The sequence below is a fragment of the Mugil cephalus genome, chromosome 6, assembly GCF_022458985.1.
Source record: "Mugil cephalus isolate CIBA_MC_2020 chromosome 6, CIBA_Mcephalus_1.1, whole genome shotgun sequence".
NCBI lineage: Eukaryota > Metazoa > Chordata > Actinopteri > Mugiliformes > Mugilidae > Mugil > Mugil cephalus.
In genome coordinates, this window is record NC_061775.1 from 2,341,418 (window position 1) to 2,355,574 (window position 14,157).

Genomic DNA, 14,157 nt, shown 5'->3' on the forward strand with positions numbered 1-14,157 from the left:
GCTGAGTGGGACGGTGAGCATATGGGGGGAGGGAGGGGGGGCACGAGGATTGGAGTAGTATTTCTATTAAAGGGACAGAGTTCATTTTTAATTTACACTAATATTGTCACAGAAAATCAAAAAAAGGTAAGTAACTCACCTTTAATAAATGATCTAAACGTTACGTTGCAGGTCAAGCAATTACACACATTTGATGCAGGTTCGTTTACTGGAATTTAAAAATTTCTTATATTATACACACTGATTCAGTATGAAGTAGAGCTAGCTCTTGTCCCAGCACACACCAGGTTAAGGTCCCAAAGCCTTATTACAATACACATTTATCACCTAGAGACTTCCTTGAGAGCTGCCAATTAACATGGGATATTTACTTGGCCATTCATATCTGAGAGAAAACATATCCTAATATTATATTATTATTACTGTTGCTTATTCCTCTCTGTAAACATTTTTTTTTTTAAAAAAAAAGGGCTGACAAAGTCCACATATCAACAAGATTCCTTTTATTGTTTTTTTTGATTGCCTGTAATGTACATTCTCACTCTTGCTTCTTTTAGAGTGCTTTACATGCAAAGTACAGTATTAATGCTGTAAATGTGTCTAGTGATGTATGTGCTACATTGTTAGTTTTTTTGCGTTCATGGAAAATCTGTTTAAGCAGTATGTGATGAAGAGCTATTTGCATTATAATGATTTAAAATTCACATTAATAATGTCCACTTCCATTTTCTTGCAAAATGACGGCAAGATTTATTATTTCATACAGTATAAAGTATGAGACACAGTCAACTAGCAATCAATGTCACTTTCTAAGTGCTTGAAGAAAAGTGCACACCAATGTTGGGGGGGGGGGTACAACATTTGACCTTTGACACAAAACTATTCTGAAACTCTATCAAATCCAAGATTAACATCTAGAGCCACAAACAAAGATACAGTTTTGATAGATGACTAATACAAACAGATTCAAATTATGTTAAATTTGAGCTGACCTTTCTGAATTCTAAAATGCAATGACAAATGTCAAGCATTTCTTCAGTTGCACTCTGCTACTAATTGTCCTTTATTGTGAGCTGCCCTTTGGGCTGCTTGAAACGTAAATATGCCTCCTGAAGGCTTCACTCAAACTTGATTCCCTGGGCCAAAGGAAGATCCTTGCTGTAGTTTATTGTGCATGTTGAACGCCTCATGTACTGCTTCCAAGAATCACTGCCTGACTCTCTTCCACCTCCTGTATGTTTCTCCCCACCAAAGGCTCCTCCAATCTCAGCACCACTAGTAGGAATGTTGACATTCACAATGCCGCAGTCGGATCCCTTGGGTCCCAGCCAACGGAAAACTCTGCCCATATCCTTGGTGAAGATGCTGCTGGACAGGCCCTGCTTGACCTCGTTGTTCCAAGCAAAAGCCTCTTCTTCTGTCTTGAACTTAAGGACGTAAAGGATGGGAACAAAGGTTTCAGTTTGGACGATTGGTGCATCATGAGCCAGTCCTGTAATGATGGTGGGCTCCACATAGTTTCCAGGGCGGTCCATCACCTTTCCTCCACAGACCAGTGTGCCTCCCTGCTGTTTGGCCTGCTCAATAGCTGCCAGATATTGCTCCACAGCGTGTTTGGTGTGCAGAGGACCATACAGGGTGCTTGGGTCCCAGGGGTCTCCAATGCGAACTTGTTTGTAGGCCTTGGCAATTCTCTCAACCACTGTGTCGTGAACACTCTCATGCAGCATCAGCCTTCTAGTCGTGGTACAGCGCTGGCCAGCAGTTCCCACTGAAGCAAAGACAGCAGAGGGCACCACAAGATTCAGGTCAGCATCCTCAAACACGATGATAGCGTTGTTTCCACCGAGCTCCAGCAGGCTGCGACCGAACCTTTCTTGCACCATCATGGCCACCATCTTGCCAACATGGGTGCTGCCAGTGAAAGACAACAGACCCACACGCTCATCTTTTGCCATAGCTGTGCCAATGTCGGCGCCACCACAGGTCATGGAGCAGATTGCACCAGGCAAGTTGTTCTGTTCCAGCACTTCAGCCACAATCTTGGTAACTGCGACACTTGTGAGAGGAGTGGTTGGGGCTCCTTTCCAGAGGCAGACATTGCCGCAGGTTAGAGCAATGGCATTGTTCCAGCCATAGACAGCCACAGGGAAATTAAAGGCAGTGATGATGCCAACAAGACCAACAGGGTTCCACTGTTCAATAAGGGCATGGCCTGGTCTTTCTGAGGGCAGGACGGGGCCACCAATCATTCTTGACAGACCAACAGCATAATCGCAGACATCTATGTACTCCTGAACTTCACCCACTCCCTCAACGTAGATCTTGCCCATTTCTAGAGATACCAGGCTACCAAGGACTTTGATCTTCTTTCGTAGTGCATCCCCAATTTGCCTCACAATCTCTCCTCTTTTCGGAGCTGGAATATCTGCCCACACCTTCCAAGCCTCCCTTGTCTTTTGGACAGTTTCTTCATACTCGGCCAAAGTAGCCTGGGTAACCCTGGCAATTGGCTCGTTGTTGGCAGGGCAATATGATGTGACAACTTCCCCGCTGCCTCCCCAGCTTCCGTTGTAAACACCAGGGTTGTCCTCAGACAAACCTAGCTCTTTCAGCCAGGAGTATTTGGGCTGGTTGATGAGGAGACCTGACATGGCTGCTGACTGCTGGCAGTAGACAGATGCAAACTTATTTCTTAACAGGAGCCTGCTGTGCCGGGCAAGGGTCAGAGTGAGACAGCGCTGCATGGGTGCTGGAAGTGAACAGAGTTAAAAATTAATTTTACATGTCTGGAGAACAAGAACAAATAACTGTTACAAGTTCAGTTCCATTTTGACTCAGGTTTCAACCATTGAGTAATTTCATTGAGGATGAATATGCTATAATTGAAATACATTGTCTAACTTTTTACTCCATTGTGAAAAATAGCCAGCGTTTTTCAGACCCAAACAAGATCTCTTGAGTCTGACCAAAAATTTAAAATTCATGGAAATTCTGTAAAAAGTATTCAAAATCAACTAAACCTTCCATGTTTGAACCCTGAATTAGAGAATGTTTGCAATTAATTAATTATACATTTGTTTTTTTTAAATCAGTGAATTATTTGCCAGGCTCATCATTTCAGCTTAAGTTCTGTTAAGGGTTGAGAATGAAGTCAATTTCAAAATGAATAAATTACTTCAATGCCACGTGACAGTGCATGTCACGTGTGCTGCTGTACAAGTCAACAGGTGTTATCCAAAGACTGCTTGTGTAAAAATAGAATAGATTTTTCTTACCTCCCTTTGAACGATAATGTGCATGTAACGTATGGCCTAAGTCATTCATTTCAAAGGTCACATGAACACACAGCTAATCAGTCAAATCACTGACCTCCAAAAAGCTTGATAAACCATTAACTTGATATACTTAATATCATAGGCCTAATAGCATAATCATCAGTCATTTCATGACTTACTGTTAAAATATCAACAAAAACATCAATGTGCTTGCGAAAAATGTTTTTTCCTTGTTTTCAGAAAATGTTCAAATATAACTTTGGCAATTATGCTATTAGGCTAACAATAATTTTCTTCCCTAATCTATTGACTCAACTGTGGAATAACATAATCACCTTATCTTATTTTCACATTCAACAGAGCTTTTGGGAAAAATGGAAATTAATACAAATTAAACAGTAACTGTTTGTTGCAATCCTAGTCTTGTCTACTCTATTTTAGTCTGATACACCATGCACTACATGTGTTACAATAAATAACTGACAGCTGACAAGGCTCTAACAGAGAATTTGAGCTTTTCCTAAGACATTTTCGAAGTAACTTTACCTCCAATTGAATGATCAGGTCAACAACACCGATGGTAGAATATAATATATATGCACAGAACTACAAATGATTATAACCTGTTTATTTTGAGTTGAAGTTGCTTAAAAGCTTATTTAATCATGTATTTTCTCAGACAACGTGTCTAGCAAATTATCCAACCATGGTCTCCATTTGCACTTGCGCAATTGATCCAACTTTGGAAAACCACGCGGAAACCTTAAGTTATGCAGAGCAACAGATGAAACGATCACTTCTACTATCGCGGCATAATAACCACAAAAATAGTCTGAGGTTTGCATTTCTGAAGTGTCAGACTTTTCAAATCGGTGTGTCAGTATTGCTACTTTTGCAGCATAGAGTGACTGACATGGTCGCCAAGATCAACGTCAAACTCGTTGAGTCTAACCACCGTGACTCACGGTTCAGGTGATTATGGCAATTAACGTCAGTTTATTTTAAAACTAGGTCTAACACTGTATATGCATTGGTTTTTAATCTTTTAAAGTAAGCGTATGCTACTTGAGATCTTTTTAACTCACGTTGATAGCAGGTCCGCAAGGCCACGTCCACTCCAGAGTATGGAAGTACAGTTTTACAGTCACTTGATATTCGCGTCAGAGCTAAACCGGAAGTACAAGTGCTGTGCTGCATTCTGATTGGACAGTTGCTTCGACGCGGTGGGCGCCCGCTTCGTTGGATTGATCCATGCTAACAGAGTTCCTTTGTTGTGATTAGCCGTTTAGCGGTTGTGTTTCTTCTCTAATAACTCATACTGATTAAGTCGCTGCTGTGAAACTATAGAGAATGAGTGGCGGAGTCTATGGAGGCGGTGAGTGGAATCTCATGTTTAAAATAAAATGAAACTGCAGTCCACGTTGTCCCGTTCTGTAGCTTTAGCTTGCTATATAGCTAGCCAGCTATCCTAGCCGTGCTAACGCTTTTCTTCATGGCAGAAAGCTATATTCTTGTTTGCATGTTAGTCATCATTATTTTAGGAATATGTGGATTTATTATATTGCGCCATGCCGTCCTTCTTGTTGCTTGAGCTTAATGTGTGTTTTGAAAACCAAATCCCGTGTCGTCTTACTAGCGAGGAAATGAATGAAAGTGGGCTTGCCGAGCACTTGAACACATCCCCGTTAACAGTGCACAAAATGTTAGCTCTAACTTCGTGATTATTTTAGTTTTTTACTTGTTGTAGGAGCACTAATGTGATGATTAAGTTGATCAGTTAAGTAAATATGTAATTCGTGAGAACCGTACATTTGATAAATGTATATTTATGTCAGTTACATTCCTCTTGAGTAGCCATTTAACAGTTGTAATTAACATACTCTTTGTGAATTAGTGTCACATATTACATTTTCTTCAGTAAAACAGTCTGTGCAGTAGAGAGTAATAGGACATTAAAATAAAACAGTTGGCATATTTACCTTAAAGTACAAAATTGCATTCACAAAGGACATTTTCAGGCAATGGAGATGTCACCTGGAGAACCTGTAACAGATCAGTCTGTAGCGTCAGACAACCAGAAAGCTGCAGTTTATTAACAGTTGTAACTGAGTAACTATAGTGTGATCAGTTGATATGTTAATTTCTCTTGCTGTAGTAAGTCTTTCTTGGTGAATCTACTTAGAAGAGAAAAAATAAATACACTTTGGACATTATACATTTATGTTAAAAATATCTCAAACTTTTTAAGCTTTGTTTTGGATATAATATACTTTACAGTCTTCAGAAACACATCGACAATGTTATGTCGCAGTGAGCTAATATTGTCAGTATTAACTATATTATTCTAACTTGACTCTATAGCATATTTTTAAAGTGTTGTTAAGTTCTAACTAGAGACACTGCTCTATATCCAATAGTGACAATGAAAATGTTGACTTTATTGAGTCTTTTAAAGTGTATACATTATTTGCTGAGGAAATTATTAGTCTTTGTAAGTACTTCTCTTGTTTATGCAGATGAGGTGGGAGCTTTGGTGTTCGACATTGGCTCTTATTCTGTAAGAGCTGGCTATGCAGGAGAAGACTGTCCCAAGGTAAGTGGATCACTCAAATGACCTGATTAACTATGTGTCTTTTCTTCCTCTGTGCATCTTCATCTTCCCTCTGGGGGTACACCAATGTCAAGAAATGAGGGCTGTCACTCTGGAGACAGGCAGCATAAATTGAGTTCAGATCATTCTGGAGTACTTGATTGTGTTGAGAATATAAAGTGAGTGACGGATGGTCGTTCTCAGCAGACTGTCAGTCTAAGTGATGTTGGTTTTATGCAAATACCACAGTATTATAGACACTGCCTGCTGTGATTGTAACAGGATAAACTTCACTACATAAACTTGTCACTTTCCTGGTTTGTCCATCGCTCTCAGTAAAGAGTAATGTTTTTTCCCTTTGTCTTGTACCACATTAGACTGAACTCTTCACATACGTGAAAATCCTTAATTTCTCTTCAAATTTTTAACAAAGTTGTAATACTGGGAAACTTGGCATCACTTATCAGTTCGACAAAGACAATAAACCTTCTTTGCCTGTCATGCGCACTACATATGGTTTCCATCCTTGACATTCCCACCTTCTTCCTTCCTACCAAACTGTTTTTAACATGTGTAGGAAACACAGTTTTTCTGAAAACTGATAGATTTATAATAAAGAGTTATTGCCTTGCCCTCAGGGTTATTGTTTTCCCAGACAAATTGTGCGATTATGAATTTCCTTCTGGTTTCAAGATGAGCTGCTGTAATGGGAAAAACCCTGTCTGAGAAGTCCTCCTAGCTGTCACTTAGAATGTGCAGACACCATTTGTGCAGGGTGAATTGGTCAATACAAGCTAAAATACTATAGAATTACATCAGGAACTTTTTAGTGTTTCCAAACAGTTGTGATGTCTCATAAGTCAGAGGAGCATTGCTTCACAATTAAGCACCTTTGTGTGTCACAAAAGTGGGAATTTATTTAGTGTTTTGATGCTGATGAGAATTGTGATGATGTTATTTGTTCTTTTTCTTGAAGAAGTTGATATTGGTAAGACTTGGCATGTGATCTGCGTCTTGACCATCTTTGTGTTCTGTTTGTCGTGGCTCAGGCGGACTTCCCCACAGTGATAGGTGTGACTCTTGACCGAGAGGATGGCAGCACGCCCATGGAGACGGATGGAGACAAGAGCAAACAAAGTGGTACCACCTACTACATCGACACCAATCAGCTGAGGGTACCTCGAGAGAGCATGGAGGTCATGTCTCCGCTTAAGAATGGCATGAGTGAGTGTTCAGCGGACGCAGTTTTTAATTCTTTGATCTTCTACGGTTTGTGCAGGAAAAGGAGTAGGCAGTGAAAACATATATACAGCACATGGGTTGTTTGGAAGCATGTGACCAAGATTTTTGTTAAGGTCTGTGACGCAAATGCAACAATTAATATTTATAACCTAGTCTGCTAGATCCATATCCATAATTAGAGTGTTTTGGTCTGACAGACTTTGTAGGTGAGCTCGTCACTACCCTGACTGACGTATAGATGGCTGTGGTCCATCATGAATATTGATGAGATTATTTGAAGCACAAGGTAACTCATTATCATGAGCTCTCCCGTCTAGTGTCCTCACGATTGAAGCCAAGGCCCTCTCCATCTCTGGTTTGGTGCCATGTCAGTCTGCAAGTGTTTTCCTTTTTGTTTATTGTGCTTGTGTTGAGCATTCTGCAGATGTGGGTTCATATATCCAGAACGGTCCTTTGATAGTGACGTAAAGTTTAAACCTCCCTAAGTATACCTCCCTACTCCAAAAAAAAGCTCAGTCATTTCAAATCAGCATGTGCATTTACAGAAATCAATCGTGAAAGATGAACTCCAAATGAACTGTTCACATGACCCTTGCGCCATCTCCACTAACACCGGCGACAAAGAAATCCGGGAAAAAAAGTGATTCCATTGCACTTTTGCGATAAACTGTAAAAAGTGAGATTAAGTGTGTCCACTATCAGTTTTTTGTTGCAATATTTGTGTTTTGCGCATTTCTAGAGGTAATGGAAATGCAGCAAGTGACTGTTTTATGTTAAAATACTCTAAAATAGGCTAAGCACATGCTTAGAAAGGCAAGGGCGTTCAATATTTTCAACAGTTGTCAGACGAAACAAGAAATTTAAAGATGACCACTTGGGCTCTGTGAAGCCTTTTGCATTTCTTTACAGTGAAGGCTTAATTATGAATATATTTAAGTGATTAATTATTACTTATGAGTTACGGCTGTACCAGTATCTGTTGAGGGTTTTGGCAAAATTTAAAACATATAAAGCAGCATTTACATCAGCTGCAAATGCCTGACAGGTATTAGTGGCAGCAGATATCAAACAAGTGCCTTGGTGCACTGACACGGTTAAACATGCTCATCAGAATCCGGTCCAGTGGAGTTTGGCTGTGGATCTATTTAGAGATGAGTGTGACACCAATCTTAATTGCAGCAGAGCAGCACCGTGGGACCCTCCGCTCCCTGAGAGGGGTGACCTGGAACATTGACGGCTGGCGCTCAAATTATTATCTAAAAAAACTCTTTGTTCTAATTTCTCCAGCATCTGACCCAGCCAAGGTGATGATGAAAGAAGTACAATCAGACATGAAGATGCTGTTATGTGCTGAAAGTGTATATTTACTTGTCTTTAAATGAGAGGAATGTGGAATTTGACTAACTTTGGCAATTTCCCTGTTGGCATAGATCATTACTTGATGTTGTACCTCTTTATTCAAAATATGAGATCTAGAATTTCATAAGTTCTGTCATTTAACAAAATCTGCCCTTTTTTTCTCTTCTAACTCGCTTGTAGTTGAGGACTGGGACAGTTTTCAGGCCATTTTGGATCACACATACAAAATGCATTTCAAGTCTGAACCCAGCCTGCATCCTGTGCTCATGTCAGAAGCATCGGTGAGTGAAATCTTGTTTTACCTGTGAAATGCTGAGTATGTATTTTATGATTGTACTGAGGCTAAACTGTATTCAGTTAATCAGCCAACTGCAAACTGTTGGTAAACCTGAATCTTCTAAATGTTAGTGATTGAAGGTGCTGTTCTGTTCTGTCTAAATTTCTAACTTGTTAAATATTGACAGTAGCTGGTGACCTTTGAGGGCTCTTTCTTTTAACTGAAACCAAGGTGTGGTGAGGGGAGGCATTTGAAGTATAGAGTGCATTTCCTGTGATGGTCCACAACACTACCTAGAAAAACATATTAGTTTGTCTGTAGATGACAATTTGTTTTGCATGGTCTAACTCCTGTTTTGTGTTTGCAGTGGAACACACGAGCAAAAAGAGAGAAGCTAACAGAGTTGATGTTTGAGCATTACAACATTCCCGCCTTCTTCCTCTGCAAATCAGCGGTGTTGTCTGCGTATCCTTCACTGTTTCACTTCATCCAGAATAACAATGACTGAGCTTACATGGTTCATTTATTAATAAACCTATAGTTTCCTTTACTTCAAATATCCAAGCTTTGCCAATGGGCGGTCAACAGGTTTGGTCCTGGACAGTGGAGCCACACACACCACAGCAATTCCAGTGCATGATGGCTACGTCCTGCAGCAAGGTGACCAAATACTCTAAATCATGAACTTTTCAATGAATGGGCAACATACCCCAGCATTTGTACTTGATTTAGATATAAAATTATAGTTTAACTGAATTGTTAATAGACATCTTCCAGTTGAAACCCCTCCACTGGTGTGAGTGCTTCTCTTCTAAGCATTTTGATGCCACCTTCTGTTTAGGAGCAGCATCTCATCTTTGACAGTATAGCCAGTTGCTAAAAATATTTACCTACATGTTTTTTACACTTATTTATACACTTTACACATATTACAACCTACAATTATATTATTATAACTTGTTGTTGGGTAAGAATCATTTTCAATGCACAAGTTGTCTGACACTGTCTTACTATTCAACCCAAACAATGCGTCTATAAATAAAATCACTTTTGCAGATGAAAAGTTAAATCGGATAAGGGAACTATAACCACAGTACCTGCTGTAAATCCTGACTATACGTTCATTTAAGGATTTTGGTGAAACAAAACTATAGCCTGTAGATCATCTTATTATTGTTTGAGTCAGAGCTGCAGGAGAAGTTAAAGGATATTGAAAAAGCTCATAGGGGATAAGAGGATGTGGAGATATTGTACTGGTTCCAAAATCAGCATGTAAACTGTGCAGCACTGTAGTTGATCAAGCGAAGAATGTTTGGACTGAGGGTTATGTTATTAATCAGTATTTCATATTTTGACTCTCATCTTTCCAAATCTGCTTTAAAGATATGGTGTGATCTGATCTGATGTCCCTGTAAGTCACATGTTTTATGCGTTCCCCCTAACAGGCATCGTCAAGTCGCCCCTGGCTGGAGACTTCATGAGCATGCAGTGCAGGGAGCTGTTTCAAGAGTTAAATGTTGAAATAATCCCTCCATACATGATTGCATCAAAGGTAAAACATTTGAAATTGTGAACCAGACATTCCATTTGGTACATTTAAAATGTTTAAAACATGTTTGAAACATCTGAACACTAAACCACTCAGCCAAGTACCTTGGTAAAATGTCTACAAAAAACCCTAGAATTCAGTTTGCCCTCATTCCAGCTTCGTGATTTACCAAGACCTAGATAACTGAGAATAGTCGACATTTTACTACAATGGCTATGTTGACTTTTTGGCAACATCATGCCTGCACAGTCTGTGTTGGTCCTTGTATACATGTTCCCTCAGACCAGACACAGTCAACCACGGTTTCTGTCATTTCAGGATTCAGTGCGGGAGGGATCTCCAGCCAGCTGGAAGAAAAAGGAGAAACTACCTCAAGTCACTCGTTCTTGGCACAACTACATGTGTAATGTATGTGGCCAACTCTTAGATTTTCTGTTTGTTTTCAGGCACAGTTGTAATAATTTGCTCACTTGGTATGTATTTAATGTGTACCAACTGCTGTCTTAATCTTTGCAGTGTGTAATCCAGGACTTCCAGGCATCTGTGCTGCAGGTGTCAGACTCACCATATGATGAGCAGTAAGAGAGTTATTTCCAATTTCACATTGCTGCGTTAGTATGGATGGTTGATTTCAGTCCAGCTGAACAGACTCACACTCAGACTGCAGGCTTAAAACTTAAAAATATTTGTACCACAGATTCTGACCACAGTCTGCATGATTAAAGATTTGTGGTTTATTGTCACTTCTACAAAACGTTAGGAAAACCATACAGAGGTGTGAAATACTGTTTGTGTGCACCACCCACTTCAGGGTCTTTCTATCAGGAACTGCACAGTTTCCAAACCAGACAGTGATGCTGCTTGACAGAATGCTCTCAATGGCGTCTCTGTAGAAGGTTGGAGGTGGTGCTTTCTCCCTTAGTATCTTCACAAAGTAGAGTCGTCTTGGTGAGAGTTGTGCTTCTGACCCCCTCCACTACAGAGCTGTTGATGGTCAACGGGGGGCGCAGTGACGTTGAAGGTGTTGTTGGCGTTGACTCTCCTGCTTGGTTTTCCTTAAGTTTAGGGAGAGGTTGTTGGACCTGCACCTCCTCTCTGTATGGTGTGTGACTTCAGCAGGGTGAACAGCAGTGGGCTGAGCACGCAGCCCTGAGAGGCTCCAGTGCTCAGGGTGTCTGCTGCCGACTTGGACTGACTGTGGTCTTTCTCTAAGGAAGTCCAGGAGGCTGGGCTTCCCCATGATGATGTGGGATGATGGTGTTGAATGCTGAGCTGAAGACAATGAACATCATTCTAATGTAACTCTGGTGTTTTCTTGATGTGTCAGAGTCAGGGATACTGCGTGATCTGTAGATCTATCTGCACAGCAGGCAAATTGAAAGGCCCGGCAGTGGTGTGAGGGTGGCTTTAATGGGCTGCACCACTAGTTGTTCAAAGCACTTAATTACAATTGAGGTCAGTGCTACAGGACGGTAGTCATTCAGGGATGTTGCAGGATTTCTTTAGCACCGGTTTGATGGTGGTGTGGTACTCTGGTTGCAATGCTGGCTTCAGCAAGGTATTAAAGATATCTGCGACAACCTCTTTTAGTTGCTCTGCAGGCTCTGTCTTTCATTATCCTCCCAAGAATGCTGTCTGCTCTAGCAGCTTTGTCGGGATTGATCCTGGATAGAGTTTTCTTCTTATCAATTGAGGAAATACAGAGTACCTGGTCACTGGATTGTGGGTGGTCTAAGCTTTAAGCTTTTTTAAGCAGAAGTCAGATTTTATCTGCTAGTCATATTTTATATTGCTTCAATTAACCGCTTGAAATACTTAATTCCACTACTCCTCTAGAGATTTGCATGCTAAAACTAATTATCTCCTTAGTTTTATCTTAATTATTTTATCCTAAGTTTTATCTTGAAACAGTGAACTTACAGAGCACACATCTCCATTTGATCAGGGTTGCTGCACAGATGCCCACAGTTCACTATGAGCTCCCCAACGGCTACAACTGTGACTTCGGAGCCGAGAGGCTGAAGATCCCAGAAGGGCTGTTTGACCCTTCTAATGCTAAGGTGTGTGCTTGCTCAACAAGTCGTTTAACATACTGGTAACACTGACTAGTGTCCAGTCTGTTCCGAGAAGTTCACAAAAACATTCACATGCCATTACTGTTTCATAAAGTACTTTCATGTCAATAAATGCATGTTTATGTTTTTCTTTTGTTTCATCACCTTCAGGGCCTGTCTGGAAACACCATGTTAGGTGTCGGCCACGTGGTGACAACCAGTGTGGGAATGTGTGATATTGATATACGACCAGTGAGTATAAGGACATTCACTTCTTATGGTGGCTAAAGGGATTTTTGACAAGTTATCTAACTGAAATGATTGAACTCTTGCCTACTGGAAGCAATTTAGACCTGAAATGTGTTGTCAACTTCACAACATTGGCTAGTTTTGTTCTCTCATAAAAGACAGTGTATATATGTTTACTTAAATCTGTGAAAAGGGATGAAAGATCAGAAGCTTATTTGCTGACCTTTGACTTTCATCTAAGGGTCTATATGGCAGTGTGGTGGTGACTGGTGGAAACACGCTCATTCAGGGTTTCACTGACCGGCTGAACAGAGAGTTGTCCCAGAAAACCCCTCCGGTGAGTAACGATCATTGCCACTACTTGTACAATGATTCATAGGAATATTGTAGTTTTTATTTTACAGTGCAATGCAAATACTAATTCTGGATTTTAAATTTGCAGAGCATGAGGCTGAAGCTGATAGCAAACAACACTACAGTGGAGCGCCGGTTCAGTGCATGGATTGGAGGATCCATCCTGGCATCACTTGTAAGGATACGGAAGCTACAATCACTTATTTAAAACGCACTATTTTCCCCATGATGTTCTTATAATTATGTCACTTGCAAAAGACTCTATTGTCTGTTTGAGTTAGAATAAAAACAAGTGTGTTTTCTCTCTCTCCTAGGGAACCTTCCAGCAGATGTGGATCTCCAAACAGGAATATGAGGAGGGAGGAAAGCAGTGCGTGGACAGGAAGTGTCCTTGATTTGCCACCCAACCTCACCATCATCATCAAGCTTTCACCTCTGACCCGGACTCAGGAACACCTCACTCTCAATTTTTACAATTTGCATTTAAATGAGTTTGTCCTTATGTCTGTCTGGGATTTTCTGTAGAAATCAAACATCTACAATTTAACAGTGTCTGCCTTATCTGTAAAGGGTTGATTGTTTGGTGGAAACAAGACCAGAATGACAGAGAATAAAACAATGTATGAAACAGAAAATTTGTTGCGCAAGACTTCTGCAGAATACTGACAGAGTAAACTAATCTGAGTGTACTTAAGAGGAGTAAACTTTCAGTTTGGGTTGAAAATTTTCTTTTGTTCATAAGTCTGTTTTTCTGTGTAGTGAGTGGACTCCTCATAGGCAAAGGCCCTGATCCATGTTCCTGTGCCTACTGATTTGTTGGCTCTCAAGTCTGTATTTAATTTTCACTCTTGCTTGTCATTGGCTATGTGGTCTTTTAAAAATAAAGTCATTTTTTGTTAAATGATCTTTTACTTGGGTGCTGTATTTGTAGCCTGTTTACTTGATCTGCATGGTTTCCAATTTGCCAAACATTATACACTCTGTTGCCAGTTTATTAGGTATGTGCAGCTCAACGCAAGTTAAATTAAGACTTTTTAATGCCACTCGAAATGAAATTTAAGACCAATGACATAATTAATACAAATGGAAAATTTCATTTATATATTTATTGTTCAGGATGGAGGAATACTTCCTCTCTGACAGTTAAGTTGGGTCGAACCCTGTCACCCTATGGCACAAACTCAAGGCCAGTTGCATTGTATTAT

General features: G+C 40.3%; 2 protein-coding genes across 2 annotated transcripts; one reads left to right on the forward strand and one right to left on the reverse strand.

Moving 5' to 3' along the window:
• Nucleotides 1–486: 486 nt before the first annotated feature.
• Nucleotides 487–4,521, reverse strand: aldh7a1 (aldehyde dehydrogenase 7 family, member A1). Its single transcript, XM_047586443.1, has 2 exons — nt 4,364–4,521; nt 487–2,752 (listed from the first exon to the last, which is right to left on the reverse strand). Exons 1-2 carry the CDS (start codon nt 4,473–4,475, stop codon nt 1,119–1,121), a joined length of 1,746 nt encoding a protein of 581 aa, XP_047442399.1. The 5' UTR covers nt 4,476–4,521; the 3' UTR covers nt 487–1,118.
• actl6a (actin-like 6A) lies at nt 4,510–13,856 on the forward strand. The gene is made up of 14 exons (XM_047586444.1): nt 4,510–4,653; nt 5,795–5,871; nt 6,918–7,092; nt 8,650–8,750; nt 9,114–9,211; nt 9,312–9,406; nt 10,192–10,298; nt 10,614–10,703; nt 10,812–10,873; nt 12,241–12,355; nt 12,521–12,601; nt 12,840–12,935; nt 13,041–13,127; nt 13,267–13,856. The coding sequence occupies exons 1-14, from the start codon at nt 4,629–4,631 to the stop codon at nt 13,345–13,347; spliced, it is 1,290 nt and encodes a 429-aa protein (XP_047442400.1). The 5' UTR covers nt 4,510–4,628; the 3' UTR covers nt 13,348–13,856.
• The last annotated feature ends 301 nt before the right edge of the window (nt 13,857–14,157 follow it).

Coding starts and splice junctions, on each gene's coding strand:
- aldh7a1 (XM_047586443.1), bottom strand. CDS start 4,475: ATGCAGCACAGCACTTGTACTTCCGGTTTAGCTCTGACGCGAATATCA. Junction 2,753..4,363: donor CTTGCGGACCTGCTATCAAC/GTGAGTTAAAAA, acceptor GTTCACTTCCAG/CACCCATGCAGCGCTGTCTC.
- actl6a (XM_047586444.1), top strand. CDS start 4,629: ATGAGTGGCGGAGTCTATGGAGGCG. Junction 9,212..9,311: donor AAATCAGCGGTGTTGTCTGC/GTATCCTTCACT, acceptor CAAATATCCAAG/CTTTGCCAATGGGCGGTCAA. Junction 12,936..13,040: donor TGTCCCAGAAAACCCCTCCG/GTGAGTAACGAT, acceptor TTAAATTTGCAG/AGCATGAGGCTGAAGCTGAT.